At 37.7% G+C, this 27,420-nt stretch overlaps 2 protein-coding genes and 1 long non-coding RNA gene across 7 annotated transcripts; all 3 read left to right on the top strand.

The window, feature by feature from the left end:
• The first annotated feature begins 1,009 nt into the window (after positions 1–1,009).
• vdac1 (voltage-dependent anion channel 1) lies at positions 1,010–13,628 on the top strand. Its single transcript, XM_037748889.1, has 9 exons — positions 1,010–1,146; positions 6,302–6,371; positions 8,219–8,268; positions 8,724–8,876; positions 9,104–9,156; positions 9,726–9,953; positions 10,737–10,887; positions 11,558–11,615; positions 12,573–13,628. Exons 2-9 carry the CDS (start codon positions 6,302–6,304, stop codon positions 12,662–12,664), a joined length of 855 nt encoding a protein of 284 aa, XP_037604817.1. The 5' UTR covers positions 1,010–1,146; the 3' UTR covers positions 12,665–13,628.
• A 2,384-nt stretch (positions 13,629–16,012) lies between these two features.
• c17h5orf15 (chromosome 17 C5orf15 homolog) lies at positions 16,013–25,717 on the top strand. 5 transcript variants are annotated; one of them, XM_037748553.1, is made up of 4 exons: positions 16,013–16,176; positions 21,597–22,061; positions 22,131–22,816; positions 23,927–25,717. In XM_037748553.1, the coding sequence occupies exons 1-4, from the start codon at positions 16,062–16,064 to the stop codon at positions 24,059–24,061; spliced, it is 1,401 nt and encodes a 466-aa protein (XP_037604481.1). In that variant the 5' UTR covers positions 16,013–16,061; the 3' UTR covers positions 24,062–25,717. The 5 variants fall into 5 exon arrangements, with proteins under 5 accessions (XP_037604481.1, XP_037604480.1, XP_037604479.1 ...); XM_037748552.1 differs by having other exon boundaries at positions 21,597–22,103; positions 22,134–22,816; XM_037748555.1 differs by having other exon boundaries at positions 16,015–16,176; positions 21,597–21,686; positions 21,999–22,816.
• A 559-nt stretch (positions 25,718–26,276) lies between these two features.
• On the top strand, positions 26,277–27,195 carry LOC119476270. The gene is made up of 3 exons (XR_005203982.1): positions 26,277–26,407; positions 26,478–26,541; positions 26,864–27,195. It is a non-coding gene; the product is annotated as an uncharacterized LOC119476270 (long non-coding RNA).
• The last annotated feature ends 225 nt before the right edge of the window (positions 27,196–27,420 follow it).

Raw genomic sequence — 27,420 nt, 5'->3', positions numbered from 1 at the left:
GTTAACTGCAAAGAAGTAATGTGTTTTTGATACCTTCACTTTTTTTGCATTAATGCCACTAAGGCTGAAATGCTGAAGTGAACCATCTTGTTGTTTGTTTTGAATGTTGTATCTTTGACGATGACAAGTTTTTTATTTTTTATTTTATTAAATAAATTCAAATTTACAAACAACATGGCTCATAGATCGTTGCATTCAAGTAAAATGACAAGGTGCATACAGAACAAGAACAAATAAAATATGTAAAATTATACATGAAAATAATAATAAATTAAATTAAGGGATATAAGGTTGTACCTGTAATTCACATTCTTCTGTTATGCTAAGCAGTTTGCATTTTTGTGCATTTTTTTTCATGACTTTAAGGGCTTTTATGTAAGAAATAAACTCAGAATGAAACACATTAAACCTAGGTTTCACTTTCATATACTTGGATTTGTGCAAATAAAATTTTCCAAGAATGAGAATGTAATTCACCAGAAAGTCATCTTTTGTTATTGTCCTGTCATGGACCTTAAACAATGTCCTTTTTGAGAGAAGTTTCCCAGATGAGAAACTTTAGAGAAAAGCCAGTCATGTACATCAAGCCATAAAGCTCCAGAATACATACAATGAAAAAATAAATAAGTAGTTTCAGTATCATCACAAAATACACAGTTATTGGTTTCAATTCCAAATCGTTGTCGCAACAAATCACTGGATGAATACACTCCATTTAATACTTTAAAATGGATTTCTTTTGCTTTGGGAGTTAAGGGGAATTTTAGATATTTAATTGGTAACATGTGAATAGTTTCTTTCTGATAGATTTGTAAAATTGAGTTTCTGTAAGATACTATATGGTATGAGATGTGATTAAACATATTTCTAATTGTTTTGTTGGGGATTTTGATTTCAGTAAAGTCACTGCCAACTACTAAAAGTTGTGGGAGACGAGGTGTGATAGGAGTAGGGTTTGTTAAAATCCCTCTAATCAATGACGATGGCAAGGTTGCCTCAGCTTGCTTGCGTGACTTGTAACGTGACGTGATGACGTCACGCCGTCATTACGCAAACACCTCCCTGCTCTCTCCCCTCTCTTTCTCCTCCTCTTTGTGCAGCTGACAAGCCCCTTCTCCACCAGGACAGGAACACACACAGAGAGAGGTAAGTTATGTAGCCTATCTACTACTGAAATGCAACATCTTCACTGCTCTGCTCTGTCACTGCTCTCAGCTGGAGGACTCTGACCTCTGCAGCCTGGAGATGTTTAACCGGAGAGATGCAGCAGAGATGATATAGTAGGCCTCTGCAGAGCTGCTGGTAGCATGGTGTGCTAATGCTGCGGTCATTTGACAGACAGTGCAGGAGTCAGTGGTCAGCAGTTATAGTCAGGTAGCAGAAGTAAAAGAAGCTTAACTATCTTACTGTTTTACCCTGTTGACTCTTAACTGTGTCTCTTCCTGTTAACCTGCCTTAAGGTGTCTCTCTGGAGACAGTTGCCCGCTGTCCACCTTGATAGAGAGCTAATGCTAATCTGTTAGCAGGCGAGGTGCAGAGAGATGCTGCCTCTTCATATAACCTCTTTGTCTTGAGTCAAGCTGTGTTCACTCTACAGAGACTAGACTTTCAAATCAATCATAGGTCTGTATCACAGCTGGATTTCCCCTCAGTTATACTACAACTAAGGTGGTGCTGAAGGGCAGTGATACATCCTTAACTTAGTGCAGGGGTCAGCAACCTTTACTATCAAAAGTAAAGTCATTTTAGGCAAAAACAAACAAACTAAATCTGTGTGGAGCTGCAAAACATTTGAGTTTATAGTCTAAGTATATAGTATATAAGTCTAATGCAGTGAGGGGGAAAAAATCAGAGATTTCCAGAATAAAGTCATAATAGTATGAGAAAGAAGGCGTAATATTACGAAAATAAAGTCATAATATTACGAGAAAAAAAAGTCGTAATATTACGAGAAAAGAGGTGTAATATTACGAGAATAAAGTCATAACTTTACGAGAAAAAAGTCGTAATATTACGAAAATAAAGTCATATTACGAGAAAAAAAGTAATATTACGAGAAAAGAGGTGTAATATTACGAGAATAAAGTCATAACTTTACGAGAAAAAAGTCGTAATATTACGAGAATAAAGTCATAAGTTTACGAGAAAAAAGTCGGAATATTACGAGAAAAAAAGTCGGAATATTACGAGAATAAATTCATAATATTACGAGAAAAAAGTCGTAATATTACGAGAATAAATTCATAATATTACGAGAAAAAAGTCGTAATATTACGAGAAAAAAGGCTGAATATTTCGAGAATAAAGTCATAACTTTAAGAGAAAAAAGGCATAATATTATGAGAATAAAGTCATAACTTTACGAGAAAAAAGGCGTAATTTTACGAGAATAAAGTTGTTATATTGGGAGAATAAAGTCATAACTTTACGAGAATAAAGTCATAATATTACGAGAATAAAGTTCTAATATTAAGAGAATAAAGTCATAACTTTACGAGAAAAAAGTCGTAATATTCCGAGAATAAAGTTGTAATATTACGAGAAAAAAGATGTAATATTACGAGAATAAAGTCATAATATTACGAGAAAAAAGTCGTAATATTACGAGAATAAATTCATAATATTACGAGAAAAAAGTCGTAATATTACGAGAAAAAAGGCTGAATATTTCGAGAATAAAGTCATAACTTTAAGAGAAAAAAGGCGTAATATTATGAGAATAAAGTCATAACTTTAAGAGAAAAAAGTTGTAATATTTAGAGAAAAAAGGTGTATTATTACGAGAATAAAGTCATAACTTTACGAGAATAAAGTCATAACTTCCCGAGAAAGAAAGTCGTAATATTACGAGAATAAAGTCATAATTTTACGAGAAAAAAGGCATAATATTATGAAAATAAAGTCATAATATTATGAGAAAAAAAGTCGTAATATTACGAGAATAAAGTAATAACTTTACGAGAAAAAAAGTAGTAATATTACGAGAATAAAGTCATAAGTTTACGAGAAAAAAGTCGGAATATTACGAGAAAAAAAGTCGGAATATTACGAGAATAAAGTCATAATATTACAAGAAAAAAGTCGTACTATTACGAGAATAAATTCATAATATTACGAGAAAAAAGTCGTAATATTACGAGAATAAATTCATAATATTACGAGAAAAAAGTCGTAATATTACGAGAAAAAAGGCTGAATATTTCGAGAATAAAGTCATAACTTTAAGAGAAAAAAGGCGTAATATTATGAGAATAAAGTCATAACTTTAAGAGAAAAAAGTTGTAATATTTAGAGAAAAAAGGCGTATTATTACGAGAATAAAGTCATAACTTTACGAGAAAAAAGGCGTAATTTTACGAGAATAAAGTTGTTATATTGGGAGAATAAAGTCATAACTTTACGAGAATAAAGTCATAATATTACGAGAATAAAGTTCTAATATTAAGAGAATAAAGTCATAACTTTATGAGAAAAAAGTCATAATATTCCGAGAATAAAGTTGTAATATTACGAGAAAAAAGATGTAATATTACGAGAATAAAGTCATAACTTTACGACCGAAAAATTCTTATCATGAGAATAAAGTCATAACATTACAAGAAAAAAGTCTGAATATTATGAGAATAAAGTCATATTACGAGAAAAAAGTCGTTATATTATGACAATAAAGTCATAACTTTACGAGAAAAAAAGAAAATAACATGTAAAATTACTACTTTATAATATTGACTTTATTTTCATAATACGACTTTTTTTCTCTTAAACTTATGACTTTATTATCATAATATTACAACTTTTTTTCTCATAAACTTGTGACTTTATTCTCGAAATCTCAGATTTAATTTTTTCCTCAATGTGGCCCTAATACTCCGTCGTACCGTGGTACCATAGACCTACAACAATGATAAATAAAAATGAAAATGTAAACAGAAAACAGTTATTCTTATTTTAAAAATCCACAGGGAGCCACAGGAGAGGATCTAAAGAGCCGCATGTGGCTCCCGAGCCGCAGGTTGCTTACCCCTGCTCTAGAGAGACTAGACTTTTCAAATCAATCGTAAGTCTGTATCACAGCTGGATTTCCCTCAAATATACTACAACTAAAGTGGTGCTGAAGGGCAGCGATACATCCTTAACTTAGACTGACAATAACCTGATATTTTCAGGTGGAATTTCATTCATTCATTCATTCTCACTGTGTAATATCATTTTCCACCTGTGCAATTTTGTTAATAGTCTGTTTATTGTCAATACTGTATATACTGCTCCCATTTTTATACTTCCTTCTATTTAAATGGTTCATATTTTGTTACACTTTGTTTAGCTCTTTTTTTTTACTGTGTTAGCTGATGCAGCTGTTTTTTGCACTATCCCCTTTGCTGCTGTACACTGCAGATTTCCCCACTGCGGAACTAATAAAGGAATATCTTATCTTATCTTATCTTATGCTAGGTCAAGTGTAACATTTCACGAGTGGTAGTAGTCCTCATCATGCTATGGGATTGATGCCCTCTTTCTTTTGTAAAGTTAGTTGGTTTAACTGTTATATGAAGATATGTTCAACCTAAGAGTAATTACCCCAGGACACCTCAGTGACAAGACTTTGTAGGCATCATATATACAAGGTTGTCCTCTACGGGCTCTGACATGTGTGAAAGCTATAAAACTACTCAGGCGCAGGGTGTGTGTTGGCAGACTGTGTATGGGTGTGAATAGCTAAGTTGGCATGCCATTTGTGTACGTGTTAACAGGCACTGCAGATGCCTGACATTAGTCCAGTTCCTGTCCAAGTGCTTCTTTATGACCGCAGTACACCCATGATGACTGGGGTTCAGACAGAGGGCTGTCCAGGGGGGGCATCCTGAATGATGTCTAGAGGTGGACATGGGCCTTAGGACATGCCAGGAGATGTCAACAGACATTTGTTGTGTCAGAGCTGATGTTGCACTGTTATTTAAGAGGCCAAAAATTGAGGAGAAAATAGTGGCTTGCAGCAGAGAAACATCCGGGGCCCAAACGTGCATATGGGTACAATGCTGGAGCAAAAGGTTGGAGAGTTGTTGAGGAAAGGTGAGGGTGCCCTTAAAATGCATTGAATAGGCTTGAAAGAAAGGATTTGAAAGATTTTCTGATGTTATTTTGGTGATTGGCAGGGTGACTCTTTCAGGTAGAGCAAGCCTTAGCTCATTCATGTCATTTTAAAAGAAACTTCATGCAGAGATGTGCTCATAAGTTCCTTAGAAACAAGTCAATTGGCTTAAAAAATGACTAGTCGACAGATAAAAACAACCGAGCAGTTGACTAATCAACTAAAGGGTGCGACCCTAATTTTATCATGCAGAAACAGATATTGCAATACTGTAGAATAGTTGCAGTCCTTGGGATTTCAAGATGTGTTAATTGAGAAATTGTAATCCGTACGTTTTTTTATTCACCTGGTTCAAATTCCTGTTCTATCTACTATCAATATGCACATGTATGTTATCAATAGGCCTGCGTAACAACTGTACCCTGATAAATGTTGTGCTATTGAATAATGGAACCTACATCTATTCATAATACATAATGATGAAATAGACATACATAATGATGAAATGGACATGTCTTGCACAACAGGCTTTTCAGGAAAATGAAGGACAAAGAGGTTCACACATGAGCACAGCCAGTCCAGAGCGTTAGCAAATAGTCTGCTTTGTGCTTCAGTTTGTGACTCTCATTGTTGGACTCTCACACTTGGCTTCTTCCACTTTTAAACATCAAGTTTGATTCAGGAAAATGACTATAGTGTCAAAAATGACCTTTACTTTCCCTAATTTGTAAACTAGTGGGCAACAGAATGGGCACGGGGGAAGGAATCGATGAATACATTGGCAAAGCTTTTAATTTTAGTGTATTTAAAATACCCAAACTGGAAATTAACAGCTAATGCCAAAATGTGACACCTGCATAAAAGCTGCCCTCTGTGCTGATAGGAATGCAAGTTTGAACGAATATGTTCCTGTGTGTCTTGCATAAGACAATAACTTGATTAGATTTGTACCTTTCCTATGCATCAGTGACCTCCAGTTGCTCCCACAGCCTGCCTTCCTCTGTCAGCAGCACGGAATCACATCTGATCTGTCATTCTGCTACAGCGTGTCTCCCTCTGCTCTGTGACTATCGACTCTGGCTGTCCTAAAGCTGTAACACACAGAGAGAGGACAGCAGGGATGTCATTTCTCAGAGAGACTGTTACATTTCTTTCTTTTTTTTCTGCCTAGTTTTTTAGTCCCAGCCTTGATCATCCTCTTTCTCTTTGCAGATGATGGCTGTACCTCCCACCTACATTGACCTTGGAAAGTCTGCCAGGGATGTTTTCACCAAGGGATACGGTAAGCACCAAGCAGCCAACCACACTCACTTGTTTCATCAACATTTACAGCAGTATGATATAGAGGAAAAGGGGGTTTGAATCACAATAAAACACTGCCATGATGTGTAGCCATGATGAACTAAAGAGATGAAACATACCTCTGAAACAGAAAAATATATTTTCAGAAAGCAGAAATCAGCCATTCCCTGTGTATTAAATGCATTATAAAATACTTAAGCTTTCACATACTTTAGTCACTCTAATAGGGATGAATCTATGTAACAATGTTAATGGAGATAAAGCCATTTTATAACACAGAGAAACAGCCGCATGTAGTACGTACATATGTGCTTTTATTTAATTATAAAACCGCATTAAAGACTTGACAAAGCTCGTCCAGAGCCACAGATTACATTATAGAGCTGTTTTCACAGGCTTTGTAGTACTACCTGTGAGTTGTGCAGCGTTTTAGTACAGGGTATTTGCATGTTTCCACATGTCATTGTCCGATTGCAAAACCTTGGTGAAATATTAAGCTCTCTGGCACCATGATGGAGATGGAGAGCATTGGTAGCCTCTACCAGCTTAGCAGTTTTACCTTGTTTGTGCTAATGCTTCTCTAAATATTTAAAAAAAAATAAAATGTGAGGCTTTTTATCGCATGTTCGCTTCTTCATTCGTGAAGAGGGTAGCAGTGGTAGAATTTGTCTCTAGTTTTATTTCCACATCATTCTTCATACTATCTTTTTTTAATCACTATATACACACACTAAAAGAACAAAACCTTCTTTTTATATTGCACTGTGAAGTAATCACGGAGATTTCTTGCATGATCGGGTGTGACACTTCCTCTTAGGCATTGTAGAAATCCAGCCCCTACGTAATGTTCAACTCAATGCCCAATGAAAGCAAATCATTCAAACCAGTTGCTGTACTGTTTATGGCTTCCCACTAGCTGAACACATGTTGAGGAGTAGTTAGTACAGAGCCTGCAGTTGTATACAGTACACACAGCTGTGCTCCAAGGGTTACTGAATAATGTCCACCTAATATCGAGGGAATTCCCAGTTGTCGCAGAGCAGACTGATTCACTGCAAGTTTGGCTGTGACTGTAATTCATTACTGTTGGTTTCAGTGCAGACTTAGGCGGTGGCCACGTGGAACAATTGGGAGTTCATCACCTTCACAGAAAAGCCTCGAAACTGAGAGTAGTTGTGGAGCTGGTGACAATTTCATAGGGTGGAAACTGCAGCTTTAGATGACAGTGATGGCTAAATTATTAGAAGGTTTAGCGAGGGGGAAGCTGGGACGAGTTAGGAATCGCACCAGGCCTGAAAGTACATGAACGTGGAGATCTCTGGGTCATGTGAAGTGTGGTTGGGTGAATCAATTGATGGCTGTAATGCTGGGTAAGGCCAGGAATGGGGCTTCAGGCTCGAGCCAGGATCTGTTAACCAGCCTTCTAGCTATTATTCATATCTGACAGCACTAAAGCTCTCGCAGAGTTTACATCAAATCAATACCAACCTTCAGTCAGTGGCATATAAATAACTTTAAATGCACTCTGGAGGCTGATAAATGGCTATTTCACAGACATTAATCAATGACTTGATTTAATGTGTTTTAAATTATCTAAAGGGATTATTTGAATGTGTATTAATATAATTATAATACAATTTTGCATGGTTAATAATACTGGCATAAAAGTAGTACTTGTTTTGCAGGGCTTATCTGGTGATTGGGTTTTAAAAAAACCTGTTTCACTTCAATAATGAAAGGTTTCAGAGTGGTTATTATTATTGGATGTTACATTTGTATTGTATCCTGACATCATTTTCATCTTTTATTCAATATTTTCTGTTTCAGGCTTTGGGGTCATCAAGCTGGACTTGAAAACAAAGTCTGAGAATGGAATGGTAAGTCGTCGCCAGTCATTATGAGATTATCCGAGCTTCCACTCTAGGCTGCAGCCATCTTATCATAGCTTAAGAGGCTCCTGGCCGATAACTAAGTGGCTGGTTATCTGATCTCCTACAAGTTGCCAGGACACATTGGCCTCGGATACCTTCTTTTAAATGGACTTTGAGAAGATGCTGTAAAACAAACAAATATACTGTATGTCTTAGTTCATTATTCCAGACACACAAAAGCACCACTTTAAATCTTGTTTTTACCAGAAATGTGCTCATTAGTTTCTTGGAAACTGACTGAAGAAATGTTAGTCGACTGAGACCAAAATGACAGATTAGCCGACTAATCAACTAAGAGGGGGCAGCCCTAGACATTAACGATAAGGTGATTTTAACATGGTAATGTATCTGGCTATGTAGCCTGTCAGTACGACTCTAAACACCGATACTATCATCTGCAGGAGTTCACCAGCACAGGCTCGGCCAACACTGAGACCAGCAAGGTCGCTGGGTCCCTGGAGACCAAGTACAAGTGGCAGGAGCACGGACTGACCCTCACAGAGAAGTGGAACACCGACAACACCCTGGGGACCGAGCTCACCCTTGAAGACCAGGTTGGTGATTGGGTGTGGGGACCAAGACTATCTAAAATGTGTAGAAAAAGTGTGATTTCCATTGCAATTGCAGTAACAGGCCTGTAACTCAAGTAGTGGGTGCCATTTGCCTTGTTATAAATCGGACTGTAGTTTCATCTGATGAACAATTAATGCTAAAGTCGATCAGTTTAATTACTATGAACTTTTATTTTTTGTTTGCTAAATCTCGCTCTCCTGTTCCACAGTTGGCAAAGGGGCTTAAGCTGACGTTCGATTCCTCCTTCTCGCCAAACACCGGGTAAGAACAGCTCCATGAGAACAATGCAAATGTAGTTAATTTCAGTGAGAATTCAAGAGTTCAGTGGGATGAAGTCCAGTATTTCTTCATGCGGTTTTAGAGCTACAGTGACTAGGTTTACACAATTCATTGCAAAATAGAACTTCAGTCATATAATGAAGACCTTTTATGTCTTACTTATGGCCTAATTTGACCTTTCCTGGGTCATTTAGATGAATCAATGTAGATAATAACATTTTAACAAGCAAACATGTAAGCTACTTGGCCATTAAAAAGATGTTGCATTTCAACTGCTACACAGAAACAACATTTCACTAACATACAACTGCTGTTACATTTAGGTAAATGGATAAATTGTTCATTGCAAAGAGCAATCGTTTTAGACATTTTTGTCACACCGCCTCTAAAAATGTCTGTAAGCATGTGTGACTAAATGGTTGCAGTCTGTAGCCCTGATAAACTGCACTACTTTTTAGTTTCAGTGTCACAGCAGTGTGATGTTTCTAGCTCTGGGAAACCTTGGCCTCTGACATTAACAACATGTTCTCTCTGCTGGACATTCCTGCCAGCAAGAAGAGCGGGAAGGTCAAGACGGGCTACAAGTGCGACCACATTAACCTCGGCTGCGACGTCAACTACGACATCAACGGTACAGCCATCCACGGCGCAGCGGTGGTGGGCTACGAGGGCTGGCTGGCCGGCTACCAGATGACCTTCGAGGCTGGCAGGAACAGGATCACCCAGAGCAACTTCGCGGTTGGATTCAAGACGGACGAGTTTCAGCTCCATACAAATGTGTAAGACTACATGAAGCAGCAGATGGTCATTAGTATGCTAGCATGCATACTTCCATTGTACCACACACAATACCTTTCTGATGTCCTGTTGAACCAATGTGGCTTCTCCTCATCTTACTATTAGAGTTATGTTATCAATAGTCATGGCTTACAATGACAGGTAAGCAAGGATAGTAAATGTATACTATACTATAAAACTATACATTCTGATATTAGGTTAGAGTTTCTGTCCTGTGGTACTTGAACATAAGTTATAGGCTTAAAGTTCTAGCTATAAGTGAAACAACTTGGTCCAGACGACTGACCCTGACTACGGTTTTCTTGTCCTTGTCTGGCTGACTAACTTGTTGCCCATTTGGCTGTTTGCCGGGCACCCAGGTGCCTTGCAGTTATTTTTACACCTGGGTGATGGGATTTACTATATTGCAAGTGAGGCGGAGTGAGTGGTTGGCAGGCATGAAGGGTGAAAAGGCAGAGTGAGGTTGTGTTGGACATTTAGAGAGAGGGAGGGACAGGGCACAGTGTTAGTCTTGTTTCCTGCTGTGCCCCTGGTCAAGCCTGTCTGTTTCAGTCTACAGCTGAAGTGGTCATGTGAGGTCGGACCAAGTATAATGTAGGCTTTTACGTCAGTGTCCTTGTGCCCACCTGAGGAGCTCTTTAACACACATGCAAGATTTACAAAACCATAATTTCTCCCTTTAAGGGGTAAATATCACCTGTAGGGGAACAGCATTTGTGTAGCATCAACATTTACATATATTCCAATGTGTTATTTTTCCTCAGAAATGATGGCACTGAGTTCGGTGGTTCCATCTACCAGAAGGTGAACGACCAACTGGAGACGGCGGTCAACCTGGCCTGGACTGCCGGGAACAGCAACACCCGCTTTGGCATCGCCGCCAAGTATCAGATTGATCCTGATGCGTCTTTCTCTGTGAGTAGTGTGTAACCTGAAGTAGTAGTAGTTGTAGTAGTGGTATAGTCACGTGTTGTATGATGACAATGTCACTTTATTGGTCCCTGTTAGGAATTCCTGTTTTAACCTACTCACACTTCACAAGGAATTCATAGTGCAGGGTTTAGATTCTTAAACTCGCCTTGACTTCAGAGACAGTCTAGGCCTCTACAATATGAATCACAACTAGTCATGATGTTGCTCCTTTCAACACTGACTCACAATCTTTGCTGCATGTCCTGCCTAGCTGACCAACTTGGAGGGATGGATTCAAGTCCACATCACGTTTAGTTGTGCCTGAGAGAAGCTTCATCCAAGCCAGAATGGCCAATGGGAGGAGTGTGCATGCTACAGAAAAGCCCAGGCTAATATCTTATCACATTAGTCCTTAAATCCCAGAGCCAATTAGTGTGAATGGTTGTTTGTTGGTGTAATTATATATATTTAACTATTATTAATATGCTAATAATGAGGCCAACATGCCTTTCTGATGTGAGACTGTTTTAGTGGTGGCACTTACAAATTACAATTCAGATTTTAACATTTTGCTCGGAGCAGGCAATACATTACCCAGCATCGGCATGATATATTTATCATTTATCAATATGTGTTGATCTTTGTATGATTTTCATCTGTGGTTTCCACGCAGGCCAAGGTGAACAACTCCAGCCTCGTGGGCCTGGGCTACACTCAGACTCTGAAGCCAGGTGAGTGCACTCTGTATATAACTTAGGGGTCAAGGGCCAAAACACTGACCGTGTTTACAAAGACCACAATATTTCAATATTTACTCAATTTAGACAACACTGTGAAGCAGAAAGCACAATTTAACCATGGAATTAAGATGTGTATGTGGATTATTCCAACTTTAGCCATGTACAGAGTACACCTTGATCATATTACGGCTCACTAGCATGGCATTTTCAAACTGCTGGAGAATGCATGTTACTACTTCTATTATTCTACATTGATGCCCAGATGAAAATAGAACAGTTATTTGAAGTTTTGCACAATGCTTGTGAAGGGTTATTTATAGCCAACAACTACAGTCTCTCAGGGGTAAACAAGAGTAGCAACATTACAGAAAGATGGGCTTTGAGATTGAATGCTGGGGGGGGAATTGACATGATGGTGGGATCTTCGGTAAATCAAGAATGGAATAGTTCAGTAAAGCTACGTTCACACTACATGACTTTCAAAGTCGTCAGATCGCAGTACTGTTCACACCACACAACTTGTTGTCTTGTAATCGCGAGTCTTTAAGTCGTTGTGGTTTTCACACTTCATGAGAGACCGGTGACAGGGCGTCACACACTGCAAGATCTTTTATGAGTTAACGGTAAATGACATTATACCATACGTGAGACACATTGCTGGTGTTGTTGTTGGCATTTGTGTTTACAGAATAATCTGTTTCCACCGGTTTCCACACTCTTTTTAGTATTTATTCCTCTAGGTACAACAACAACAACTTTGCTCCATGTTGCAAATGCAGCACATACGGCCAAAGTCGTGTAGTGTGAACTAAGCATAAGCAACCTGTATAATCAAAATACAGTTTCAGACTGTGGAGGATTAGGTAGCAAAGAAATGTATAAATGTATACACTTCTATAAATTGCCTTTTCCGTGCCTGGCTTATGCTGATGTGTTTTTTTTCTGCAGGCATCAAGCTGACACTCTCTGCTCTCCTCGATGGCAAGAACATCAACGCTGGTGGCCACAAACTTGGTCTCGGCCTCGAATTCCAGGCGTAGGAGGATGAGGCAGACGTTCTTCAAGTCCTCCTAGCTCACACGCATTCCCCACCAAAAAGAAGAAAAAAAAATCCAAATCCTTTATCGATTAGCCAGCCCTCACAAAACCCCTGTATCTCCTAGACATGCTACAGCTGGAGGCAAGACAGCATAAAGGTCAGATCGTTCTTGCAACGATCTACCACTTTTAAAGGACCACTTTAAGGGAACATTATATTTTGACAATAAAGAGCAGAGTTCAGAACAAAACTACAACCGTTTAACAGAAAGTTTTATCTTGAATTGTGTAGCTTGCAAGGGAAAAGTTGAGTACAGTCATGTCGGCCTCACTCTTTGTCATTTCACTACACAAAGCTTTAATTTGTATGTCTCTGCTTTCCAATGCAGATCGAAGGGAAAGAGCAGTTTGCGTACAGTTGAGTAGTTACACCACCAGATGGTGCTGTTGCATAGCGCCATTAAGCACTCCTCCCTCAAAAGTTGTAGTGGTGAAATAACTGTTTGATTTTCACACTTCTGCACTGGAGAGCTCTCATGTCTGTCTTGATATATTATACTTAATGGGAAGGGTTAGTTGTCCCTGATGTAAGCAGCTGTCATTAGCTCTAAGAGACACTACACCCCTATGTGGACATTCTGTGTTTTCGTCTCACTTGTTTTTTTGTGTCTGTGCATTTGGTGTGAAAAATGTCTTTTGTTACATATAGTAAAAAGAATATTATTTTATTGACAGTCTTGCATAGTTTAATTCACATGTGAAGTCTTACGAAGGAAGGCAAAGACCTGTCAATTCTTCCTAGTCGAGCAAAGGAAAAGGAAACCATTCATGCACACAGTTACACAAATAATAATGATTACAGTGGACAGGAAATGGTAGTCTTCCACAACTGGTTATGGGAATCATGCTTAGCGTATTTGACAGTATTGTCATTCCTTGAATTAAATAAAGAACATCTTGAACCAGTTTGTATTTTTGGTCTTCTGCCTTTTGTCACTTCATGATCTTTTCATGACTAATTTCAAACCATGTTTATTTAATACTCTGTGAAAAAGCTTTTGACAGCTGAAGATCATTTAAAACTTGTTTTGAAGAAGGAGATTACATGGTAACTGTCTGATTTTGATATTGACTGGGATCATAAGGTTTATTTTTAATTCACCCTACAGTACTAGCAACTACAAATGATCTTAGATATTGATTAATCTGCTACCAGTTTTTTTTTTATTGTCTGGTCTGTAAATCGTTTTGTCTATAAAATATGAAATAGTGAAGAAGGCGTTTCATAATTCACAGAGCCCAAGGTGACAACTTTAAATTCAAAACAGTCCAAAACCCAAAGATTTACACTGACATGAAATAAAATCTGCAAATCTTCACATTTTTGCTTGACAAATGAAATGATAAGTGGATTGGATGCGAGGAAAATGTACACAGATCTTTGAACATGTTTGAAGTTGTAATTGGATGACTGACCTCGCTCTGTCTGGATCTTGTTCAAGACGACTACAGCATCACTTTCCCACAAATCCGGAAGAAAACCCTATGATGGATATTTGTTCTCGGCATGTTTGGCATTGGCTGGTATGAATATTCCAGGATTATGTTGTTTTGACATGATCAGGAGCGACAAATGAAGCCATGACAGCTGATTTTGAACAATTCCTTGTCTAACTTTTGTTCTGACATATGGTTTCACTAAACAAGGTGTGGAATGTGACTGAATAGCTCTTGAAATTGATGTTTGAGAGAGAACCCTGAAAAGGTGTAAGTCTCAGCTATGGATGGATTGTCCTTAACCATAATGTTGTGATTGAAGTGCTTGAGACCTCTTTAAAACATACTTATTATTGTTTTAACATATATTTCATGACTTGTCCTAATTTTACGAAACTGATGACATGTTTCAGAAGCTGTAAACAGAACATTATGCATTTTTTGCTTGGGGTCAAAGCTGTAAAACATGGTGAAATTTAATTTTCATATGTTCCATTTCCGTGATTGATATTGACAGTATTTCTTTATTAAGTACAACCCCTCCCAAAAGTCTAATTGACCCCAAACATACAGTATGTGAGGTCACTATGTAGGATAACTTTGTCTAACTTCTTGGAAAACAACAGAGCCCATTTTTGACAAAGTTTTCACAAAGTTATCAGTTCAGTCTTTGCGATCAATGTTTTATTGGTAATAAAGCATAATTATATAGTGTGGGGTTACAAATTGATAGATCACCAATAAAGTAAAAGAATATAATCACAAATGTCCATGTACTAATCAATACAAAATTGGCAAGCAGCTACAGAAAAAGAAAAGAAAAAAAACAAACAAAAAGGAAGAAGAAGAAAAAACAAAAAACAAACAACAACAAAAAGTTATTTAAATAAAACCTTCTGCGCCACCCACCCCCAAATCCCTCCCTTTGGGTCCATCCCATCCCACCCACCCTATAGACCTTGGGGACATGGAGAACAATTATATGAAGGATTTAATTTTAGTGATTGCTTGTTTCCAATGTGATATATTTTCCTTTTTTGCAGTAGTAGCCATCTTTGTATATTGACAAAATGTGAAGCTTTCCATCTGCAAGCTACTAGTCGCTTTGCAGCTGTAAGGCCGGCTAACCAGAGACGTCTCTGCTTAACACAGAGTTCCAGGTTGGAGCTGTCATTAAGTAACAGGACTTCAGAATAAGGAATTGTTTTTGACAATATGTTTGATAGCATCTCTGCAACCTTCTTCCAGAACTCTGCAACCCTCGGACACTCCCAAACCATATGAAAAAAAGGTACCTAATGCATTTTGAATTGAATGCAGTTTAATGCTTTTCCATATGGATATAAAGTCAGACAAAAAGAACAACAATTTAAGAAAAAATATTGATCAGAATCAGAATCAGAATCAGAATCGTATTTATTGCCAGGTGTAAGAGGTATACACTAGGAATTTGCTTTGGTTATGTTGGTGCAAGTCAAAACAGTATAATAACAGAAGAATATATAAACGCTAGAATAAAATAAGAATAAAAAATTGAAATTCTACTAATATACAACATACAAAATAAGTTATAAACAAAAATAAACATGATAAAAACAGATAGTGCAAATATTCCAGGAGTGCAAACAATCAGGTATCAGAGGGAGAGATGATTTTGTTGTTATTGTGGACCCCAAACAATGAGGAGCAAAGCAAACCAATATCAACAAAACAATGACATCAACAAATGTTACCAAGTATTTGAAGAGAGGGACCCAACATGACAAGCAACTGACATTAATTATTACAGACTTCATGCATCCACTTGTCATCATGACTAACCACGTGACTAACACACACGTCACACTTCCTGTATGTGTCCACGCTAAGCCCCGCCCTCTTCAGTTACTCACGCATCACAACATGGCGATGTGTAGAAAGATGGGTCGGAGAAGTATCTGTGCTCTTTCTCTGGTTGTTCTCCTCCAACTGTTATCCAGCGGCTGTCTGTCAGCTCCGGTGAAAACCCCGGCGGAAGGTATGTTACACCGAAGTACCTGAGATGATGACTTGTCTTGTTCTATTTGTATAAACCAACCAACAGCTCTGCTAGTTAGCTTAGCAGCTAGCTAGTGTCACATAGAGATAACGTTACTGGAGCTAGCTGGTTAGCACGTCATGCTAACAGGGTGTCAGGTGAGAGACGATGACAGGCTGTCTGTGTGACCCAGAACACTCTTAACATAGTCTTGTTTGTTAACTCCACTCCTTATCAAAGTATTACAGTACAGGTCAACAAAGTAATTTCCCAAATATAAACCGTTAAGATCTTATTTGTACGTTTAATTCCCTGATTTGGCCTTAATAACAAGTAACTTTTAGTAACTCCATAAAGTCATATTAGGGTCATAAAAACAATCATCTGCAAACTAGCAAACCTGGAAGTAATATTTTTCTTGTTTCTTTTTCTTGTTTTAAAACGTGACTGCTGCGTGGCGAGAACCGCTGTGAAATGTACCCTTTTTTTATTATTATTTTTTTTTTTTATTTATAAATTTGTAAATTTTACATTTTACATTTTTTATTTTAAATTTTTAAATTTTTTATTTTTTATTTTAAATTTTAAATTTTATTTGTTTTTAAAAAGAGACGAGGACAGGCTGTCTGGATGTCCCGGAAAAGTCTTAAAGAATATTGTTTTGTTAAAAAAACACTTTTTTCTAAATGTTTTTTTAATTTTACTAATTTTCTAATTTAAAATGATTTAATTTAATTTTTTTTTTTTATTTTTATTTCAACATTTTTGACATCTTTCCACAAAAAGAGACGATGACAGGCTGTCTGCATGTCCCGGAAAAGTCTTAAAGAATATTGTTTTGTTAACTCGAGTCCTTATCAAAGTATAATATAAATTTAAAATGTTATATAAGGTTTTAGAAGGTGACTGCTCCGTCGCGAGAACCGTTGTGAAATGTATCCTTTTTTCTATTTTTTTATTTTTTATTCAAAAAGTTTTTTTAATTTTCTAATTTTCTAATTTAAAATGTTTTAATTTAAAAACATTTTTATTTTTATTTAAAAATTGTTGACATCTTTCCACAAAAAGAGACGATGACAGGCTGCCTGTATGACCCGGAAAAGTCTTAAAGAATATTGTTTTGTTAACTCGAGTCCTTATCAAAGTATGACAGTACAGTTCAACAAAGTATAATATAAATTTAAAATGTTATATAAGGTTTTAAAAGGTGACTGCTCCGTGGCGAGAACCGTTGTGAAATGTACCCTTTTTTTATTATTTCATTTTTTTTTTATTTATAAATTTGTAAATTTTTAAATTTTAAATTTTAAATTTTTTTTATCTTAAATATTTAAATTTTAAATTTTAAATTTTAAATTTAATTTTTTTTAAAAAAGAGACGAGGACAGGCTGTCTGCATGTCCCGGAAAAGTCTTAAAGAATATTGTTTTGTTAACTCGAGTCCTTATCAAAGTATTACAGTACAGTTCAACAAAGTATAATATAAATTTAAAATGTTATATAAGGTTTTAAAAGGTGACTGCTCCGTGGCGAGAACCGTTGTGAAATGTACCCTTTTTTTATTATTTCATTTTTTTTTTATTTATAAATTTGTAAATTTTTAAATTTTAAATTTTAAATTTTTTTTATCTTAAATATTTAAATTTTAAATTTTAAATTTTAAATTTAACTTTTTTTAAAAAAGAGACGAGGACAGGCTGTCTGCATGTCCCGGAAAAGTCTTAAAATAGTATTGTTTTGTTAACTCCAGTCCTTATCAAAGTATTACAGTACACTTCAACAAAGTATAATATAAATATAAAGGGTTATAACGTTTTAAAACGTGACTGCTCCGTTGTACATTTAATTCCCTGATTTGGCCTTAATAACAAGTAACTTTTAGTAACTCTATAAAGTCATATTAGGGTCATAATAACAATCATCTCGAAACAAGCAAACCTGGAAGTAATATTTTTCTTGTTTCTTGTTTTTGTTAACTCGAGTCCTTATCAAAGTATTACAGTACAGTTCGACAAAGTAATTCCTCAAATATAAAGGGTTATGTAAGGTTTTAAACGTGACTGCTCCATGGCGAGAACCGTTGTGAAATGTATTCTATTTATGAATTTTTGACATCTTTCCACAAAAAGAGATGATGACAGGCTTATTACAGTACAGTTCAACAAAGTGATTCCTCAAATATAAAGGGGTTATATAAGGTTAATACGTTATTAGTACATTTAATTCCCTGATTTGGCCTTAATAACAATGTTTATATTAACTTCAACCTTACAACTAATGTTTACTTCGACCAGTTCACTTAAATGTCTATTATATACTGGAAAAACAAAGTTCGGAAACTTGTGTTTGGTGGATTATTTCTCTGTTGTTACAATGCTAATTGGCATTGTATTTTACATCGTTGGAAAGCCTGTTTATTTACCTTCACAATGATATCCAACTTGTAAGGATCATGCATTTGTGGGATGAGCAGCACAGCACATTAATGATATGTCACGATCTGCTTTCATGAACCACATGATACCAAACATAAATGTTGCAAGCAGATACTGATGTGATTCCAGGCTAAAAAGGGATATTGTAGGGAATAGCTCCATTAGTAATGCCAGATCACAAGACTTGCATGACAAATCTTATACCAATGCATGACTTGCATTTCACATATATAAAGTTGATGTGGATAAATATTTCATGCAAGTTAATTTGTAGAGAAAATTGTTGGGATGCACCTATACCGGATCAGATATCGGGCCTATGCTGACTCAAATAGTTGGATCGGATATCAGTGACAACGGGGCCGCTCTATTCAATTCAATTCTAGATTCAAGAAAAATTTGCCAAAATGCTCTGCAAATGGTAAACACATATTGACAAGAGTCAATTCCAACAGGAAAATACACCGTTTACCATTGGCAGAGCATTTTGGCAAATTTTTCTTGGGCGCTACCCACATAATCAGCTGTGTTGCTCATCCCACAAATGCATGATCCTTACATGTTGGACAACATTGTGAAGGTAGATAAACAGGCTTTCCAACGATGTAAAATACAATGCCAATTAGCATTGTAACAAAAGAGAAATAATGAACCAAACACAAGTTTCCAAACTTTTTCCCCCCAGTTTATATAACCCTAGTGTCACTGTAGTTAAAGTGTCTACTTTGTTATGCCCTGCAGGGGCTCCTTAGCAGCATTGATTTGTGGTGGTCAGATAAAGTGGCTTGTACCAGATGTGCTTGTACCGTGATGTACCGTGTTATAACCTCCTGTAATGCTCTCAGGCTCTGTGTTGCATAAATGGACTTTGACTGTAGTTTATTGGCTTAAATCTGTTGAAATAATGTCAGTGGTGTTGGTTTCTTTGCCTTTGTTCTCTATTCTTTTCAAATGGAGATGCCATTATTAGTTAGACGTGTTTGGGCGGATGTCAGGTTGCAGCATTGTGTTATCTTGGAAAAATCAAGTCTTTGGCCTATTTCTTTTTCATAATAATGGTTGTGTCACGCCATCGTTCTCACCATACTCACTCAAAACAGCTTGTCTCTACATGTATTATTGTGCTAGAGATGCACTATTACAACAAAAATACATAGACTGCTAGTTAGGAACAAACATTTTCCATGAATGGACTATGGCCTATTTTCTCTACAAATTACTTGCATGAAATATTTTTCCACATCAACTTTATATATGTGAAATGCAAGTCATGCATTGGTATAAGATTTGTCATGCAAGTCTTGTGATCTGGCATTACTAATGGAGCTATTCCGTACAATATCCCCTTTAGCCTGGAATCACATCAGTATCTGCTTGCAACATTTATGTTTGGTATCATTTGGTTCATGAAATCAGATCGTGACATATCATTAATGCACTGTCTTTATACGGTTGATGTCCCTTTAGGTTTTGTCAGGGAAGGGAACCAAAACAAAATGTTTGTACAAAGGGAGGATGACCTTTTTCTTGATCAGCCAGTAACCTGCTTAATATTGATTTAGCTTGAAATACAAATAGCAAATGACTGCTGAGTATAGCTCAACTGGTTGGGAATGTTCAACCAGCCTTAGTCTAAATTTACTGGCATTAATAGTGGCTAATTTGGGGAATTATCCGTGCATCATATGGGTTTAATCTTAATAAAACTGATCCAAGAGCCAAAAGAGTGAAACATTATAAGCATACTTTAATATTACATTTGTCAAGTGTGACCCAGCTGCTCAGTCTTAAAGCCTGACTTTCCTACATGCTGTTTAATGCAGCAAAGCCTATAACGTTAGCTGCCACAAGGATCTCCTGTTCAGCGATTATTTATGCTGGCCATGGCCCATGTGTATGAATAGTCCCTTTCTTCTCTTGGGGACGTCTTAACCCATACTTCAAGTCCCTAGTGTTCTCCTCCCGTCCCTTCCTAAGCAACGCCCCTTAGTCACACAGGATGAAATAATGTCGACACTTGTTGGTTAAATGGTGTCATTGATTCAGGAAGGCTGGCCAGATGCATGAGACGGAGTTCATCTCCTATTTAAAGACACAGTTAGAAACTGTAGAGATTAAAATACTTCATTTTTTATTATGAAACAGAAATGTTATGTCGGTTATACTTCAACCTTTATAAATTTAAACAGGTTAAACAAATTGGAAAACCTGGCAAACACTAACATATATTCAAACCCCCTGTTAAAAGATCTGTCAGTCTAATTGAGAGTAATGAAATATGTTGAATGCAGTGAATTACAACAAATAATATAATGGGCTGACAAAGGCTTTATGACAATATGCAATGACATATCACAGTGTTTTAAAGGATAGAAGTAGTCATGGGGATAAGGCAAGTTTGTATGTTTTCACACAATCGCACACAAACAAGTTGCTGTTTTAGTACAAATGTCCACTTTGTTTTTTTGCAACCACAAGTGACACGAGAGGGTGGAGCTAAGTACAACTGAACGCTGAATAACACCTTTTTAGGCGACCAGAAAGGTTAAAATTAACTTTCATGAACTGAAAACACACTGTGAAAGGGTTAAAGTTGTAAGACGAAAACACGTCTTTCTATACAATCTGACTTCTTTTTGCAACCAGAGGAGTCGCCCACTGCTGGCTATTAGAAAGAATGCATGTTTATTGGCTTCATTTCTCAGATCCTGAAGTTTCCCACTGGTCGCTTTAGATGAAAGTGTAGTTCTTAAAATAGGTTGAAACTGAAAACTCACAACTTGATTTTGGACTTATTGCATTATTAGCAGGAAGGCTTAGAAAGTGCTCAGTAAAGAACCCCTCCTTGATTGAAAATACATGTTTTGTTTACAATGCAAATGTTTCAAGTTGATCATTTCACATGTTTTAAGGAGTATTTCATCAACCTTATTTTTGTAACCTAATATATATTGTCTTGCATTATTCTTCCCTCTTACCTTACAGCACAAAGCCAAGAGAATAAGGGGGGAGACGCACCTTCTCAAAATCCTATTTTGGACACTGTGAACAAGAACGCAAGCGACACAGCACATTCGCCATCTCTGAACCAGAAGGCAGGTGAAGCACAGCCTCCGCCATCTCTGAACCAGAAGGCAGGTGAAGCACAGCCTCCACCATCTCTGAACCAGAAAGCAGGTGAAGCACAGCCTCCGCCATCTCTGAACCAGAAGGCAGGTGAAGCACAGCCTCCACCATCCCTGAACCAGAAAGCAGGTGAAGCACAGCCTCCGCCATCTCTGAACCAGAAGGCAGGTGAAGCACAGCCTCCGCCATCTCTGAACCAGAAAGCAGGTGAAGCACAGCCTCCGCCATCTCTGAACCAGAAGGCAGGTGAAGCACAGCCTCCGCCATCTCTGAACCAGAAGGCAGGTGAAGCACAGCCTCTGCCATCTCTGAACCAGAATGCAGATGACACACAGCCTCCGCCATCTCTGAACGAGACTGCAGGTCAAACACGGCCTCCGCCATCTAAACAGAGTCCAGCGGCTTCAACAGATCCCAAGAACCCTACAACACCTGCTGGCAATGACTCCACAACAACAGAAGCAGAGGCTCCTAAAGACAGCCACACAACAGCCATTGGACCAAAAACGTCTAAAGAGCATGTGGACACAAATCCAGTCACCATCATTGAGGAATCTGATAAAACACAGCCGCAAGGACCTGTCAGAAATGTGGACACAGTAACAGATGAGCCTGAAAATCTCCCAGACCAAGTTGAGGCAACCGATGGACCTGCTGCTCCTGAAGCCACTCCAGCCTCTAGTCCAGAAGAAATGGCCAAACCTGTAACAGAAGAGCTACCCTCCAACGTTTTGCCCCCGTCGACAGAGCAGGTCACCGAACCAGACCTGCTGCAGACCACTGACAAAGTACCAGCACCTCACATTGATCTGGATAGTTACACAGAAGGGGGCGACGATGACGATGACGACGACGACGACGAAACCTACAGCGAAACCGACATATATGAAAACAACAACGACGACGTCAAAGACAAGAGCATGAACAGGATACAGCCAGACAGGATGGAGGAGGAGACCCATTACAAAGGAGCAGACAGCTACAACACAGAGGACGAGGACTCCCACTTCTTCTTTCATCTGGTCATCCTGGCTTTCCTGGTGGCAATCGTTTACATCACCTATCACAACAAGAGGAAGGTGAGTGTCGGCATGACGACAGCCAGGCGACTGCTCAGAGATGATGAGCATTAAGTTTTGTTTGCACAGCGCTGATATTACTTCAGCTTTACCTGCTGGTACCAACACGTTTGATAACAGCTTCTCAAATCTGAGTTTTACTGTTTTTTCCTTTGTTATATATTGTGTAAGTTAGGGCGTTTTCATATTAGCCACTCTCCCAATGCTCAGCTTTCACATTAGTCGTATTGGTCCGTACCCGAGTACATTTGCGTCATCATCCACGTGTATTTGTTTATGTTGAGATCAGCTATTCTAGTAGCAGAGCATCGTAAAACACTATTCAAACTTGACAGAAACAAAACTCACCAAAACCGTCGTCTTAAGTCTTTCCAACAATCCCCAACTCTGGTTTGGTCGAACGAAACCCTTATTACATTGAGTTTAATGCGAAAATATGCCAGCTCTAAACTCTTTCTATTTCTGTCTGTTGAGCAGCTGAGCAGCTGAGCAGTTCTCGTTCTTCGGAGGCAGAGCATTAAATTAGCTAAATAAAATAACAAACCGCTCAATCCCATTGCCTACTATTGTTTATATTTTAAGGAACCTCTCGCCTGCCTTACTGCTTTATCACCCATGGCCGTGCAGTTCTGAGGATGGCGCATGCTGCGAGCATATACGGATGATCGGAGGAGAGCGGCGGCGTTGAAAAAAAAAAGCCCTTTCAAATCTACTCGCTGACTGCTGTTTCTCGCGTTAAAAAGCAGTCCACTTCCGTATTTTGGTACGGTTGGCTTTCACACCTGATACGAACTGTACCCGAGTACACATGAATCGTACGTCCAGACCACCTTTTTAAGTAGACTCCAGTGCGGATCGACGAACCGTGCCTGAGTACGGTACAGAGCGTTCACACTAATCAAACCAACTGGACTTTGGGGTGTCAAATCAGTAGAGAAATGTTCTATATTTTATATTATGCTGGCCCCATGCTGGGTTTTTACAGCTGAAGTAAGGATTCCAATCATGTAGTCTTTCATCTTTTTTTGCTAGCCTGTCAAGAAATAGTTTTACTTGATCAGCACTTGTACATTTAACAGATAAACTTTTTTTTTCCCTCCTCCTTTCCAGATCTTCCTCCTGGCTCAGAGCCGGCGCTGGAAGGACGGTCTGTGTTCCCGCAACACCGTGGAGTACCACCGGCTGGATCAAAACGTCAACGAGGCCATGCCGTCCCTCAAGATGACCCGAGACTACATTTTCTGATCCACGCTCTGAAGAACAATATGTCCAGACCTGCACAGAGCCGGTTGGCCTACCTGTCTTGCCGGTCGCACTGTTGACATGCCGTGCTTTGTCACGGAGCCTGATTGATGCTTTCTCTTGCTTTACAGGCCAACCGGAGAGCATTATGTCTTTGGAATAGAACTCTGTTTGTTCAGGATGTTTCTGTTGTCTGCATAGAGATTTTTACTTTTTATCTGTTGTTCTTATTTGTTATATTGTTTTAATGTCATGTTTTCTCAATGAATGACTTCTTGGGATTTATTATTTTGCTTTATTAGGGGTCTTATATTTTCTTTTTTGGGAGTGTTTCAGCCTTATGGTCCCTCTATTTTGTTTTCCCTCTTGCATACTGTCTGAATATGTTTAATAGTCACTTTAAGAATAGGAAGAACTTAGGTCATAATATAATGCTTAATTATAACAGTTGATTATTTACCCCAAGATTAATAATATACCTCTCTCTCTCAGCAGTTGGCCAAGATATGAACTGACACACAAGGAATTTAAAGCACTTGTGTCATGCATACTTTTGTACTGTAAAGGTGCAAGTATGCAAACAAAGCAGCAATCTAGGAGAAGCTGATACATCAGATATATGCAGTCATTCCAAAAACTGTCCACCGCTCATGTTGAAATGGTCCGTTTGTCATAGATCTTATACAGTAAGAAGTAAAGTACTGTAAACTATAAACAATGAAGCTTTAGGAAACTTGATTTTAAATACACATAGTCAAAATATTCCTTAGTTTTTCATATAATATGAATTTGATGTATTTTTTTTTCTAACAAAAAAATAAATCACATTTTCGCTAAAATTTCTAAATGTAGTTCAGACTTATTTCCAACTGTTTCCTGTCACACCTTTGCAAAAAATGCATATTAGCCTTTTGATTTTGATTTGACATTAAATAAGGGAAGTAAAATCCCTATTACATGCTGGGAAATTAAGCTGCACATTAAGTTAAAAAGGCTGAGGGGTCTGTTCTTGTGCTTAAGCCATTTAAATGAAGACCGTTCAGTTTGGAACATATTAATATAATGTGTGGGAGAAGACTTTCCCCTTGTTCATCAGTTTATATTTTACTCGTCTTCGGTACCTCTTCTACTTCTACTGCCCAGATTTTGCTATGCAGGAATCCTGGGGCTGGCCCTCTTTGTTTTATGACTTCGGTGAAGTCTCTATCAATCATTTATGGTCTCTATTGTGGCAAAATGTGTTCTTCCCTCACGCTCACACAGAACTTTTAATTATTTTTAAATTTGCACACCCTGTGTGGCCTGATGTTCACATGAGCAAAGACCACAAAAAAACAAGAACAGACCACATTTGTTTTTTTCTCTGTCACTCATAACTTCCTGTTTCTTCACAGCCACATTTTTCTGTCTGTTGCCGTGTCATGCCTTCAGTTGAAACGCCATTATTGCCACATGAATCCACATATTTGCTATCAATATCTCGTCGCCTTCTGCCAGTTGTTTTCAGCTGTCTCGTCCGTATATAAAGGTACAGTGGTAGAATATGAGGGGAGGAGGGCTCCTGCGTAAAGGTGAAGGATCAACACTGCTCTTGCAATCAACAGTAGAAACTGTACAATCTCTTTTTTTGTCAATAAAGCACAAATTGTGTACAGAGTCCTCCCTTTCGCTTTCATTTATGTGATCGATGCTTTCATGTGTGACCTGCTCAAGTGATTAATCTAAGATACTCTTCTTCTTCTGACAGATTTGTTTCTTTTAAAGTCAGATTAAGAGAGTATTTACATCACGGAGCCTTCTGTTATCTAGCTTTTTTCTTTGCAGTAAATGCTCAGTTTAACTGTGTTGGCATCGCCACTTTGATCACCTTTGATTGTAAAAGGCTCAGTGGTTGGCTTTTCATTATGACTTTGAATTTGTGGTTAAAAGCTGTTATATATTTAAAGGCAAAAAGTACAGACAAATCTACATTTAACAACAGTTGGAGTGTACTTCACCTGTGAAATACCATGCAGTTTATAATCTTTAATGATGAAATAAAACAAAAAACAACTGTGATTGTAACTGAAATGAACTGAGACCCAATAGGCCTTTTTCACAGCAGACGTTTTGACTTCTCATTTTAGGAAAAACACAGGTGTTACTAATAACACTAATGATGTCTCAGTGAGCCAGCATGCACAATACTAGGACCCTGAAATCAAAGCAGCTGAAAGCAATTCAGCCGTCATCATTAGCTTCATTATTTACACCTGTGCTTTCCCTACTGTGACATATCAAAATGTCTTCTGTGGAAAAAAGGCAGACGGCAGACTTCAGTATCAGGACTACTAAAAGGAAAAAAATAAGGTATGTCACCACAAGGAGGCACTACACACACACACACAAATATCTGATCAGACACAAACCTGTGTTTCAGTTGACAGATTTCCTGCTGTGTCCCTTAACAAGCTGAATGATGGCGGAGTCACACCACATGCAGTGTAAGAGACAATCAAAATGTTGCCTGAGTAAATGAAAATGTGAATTTTGCAACTGCTTTTCCTCTTCGTGTGACACAAATAACACATCAGCATACTAATTTGAGGAATTTGAGCTGGAAAAACCTGCCAACACCTTTTGTAATGATGTGTGGTGGGAACCATAATGTGCCACGATTACCCAGAATCTCTCAGAAACACCAAAAGGGAGGAGAACTGAGCCATGTGTGTGTGAATCTTTAATGTCACACAGCAACCACTGAGATGGATTTTCAGGACGGCTAAAAGTATAAAAAGTTTATCGAGGCATGTGTTTCTTTTAAAGTTGGTAAACAGCGGAGAGTGACAAGACAGATGGAAGCAGAGAGGAAGAAAGACAGACCATTGGACATGCATATCTTTGAGTAGTCTGGCGTTGATGAATGGCTGCCACAAGCTGTTCCTATACAGCAGAATGAATACTACACACCTACACTGAAACATATTGGCTGGTCAGAAACCAACAAATCTCTCTTAAATCATTCAAGTGTACTTTAAACTACAGAACCACATAAAGGAATTAATCCAACAAGTTATATACACTGTAAAAAAAATGTAAAAATTACGTTTCATTTGTGATTATATGTAAAAGGTCTTAGATTTACAGTATTTTTGTAATCACAATTGTAATTATCTGTATTTAAGCTTTTCTTGATCATTTTTAAAGATAATTATTCAGTTTTTTTAGATGTTTATGACTCTATTTTAACAATTCATTTATGTTAGAAGAAAAGGATTTCATGGAATTCTAAAAATATTTCTTGTAAAAAATACAGATTTTTTTTGCAAAACTTCTGAGAGTTAATGTAAATTTGGGCTTTTGCAACGTAAAATTCCATGTTT

Source organism: Sebastes umbrosus, chromosome 17 (assembly GCF_015220745.1).
Source record: "Sebastes umbrosus isolate fSebUmb1 chromosome 17, fSebUmb1.pri, whole genome shotgun sequence".
NCBI classification, from domain to species: Eukaryota; Metazoa; Chordata; class Actinopteri; order Perciformes; family Sebastidae; genus Sebastes; species Sebastes umbrosus.
This window is presented reverse-complemented; position numbering and strand designations above follow the sequence as displayed.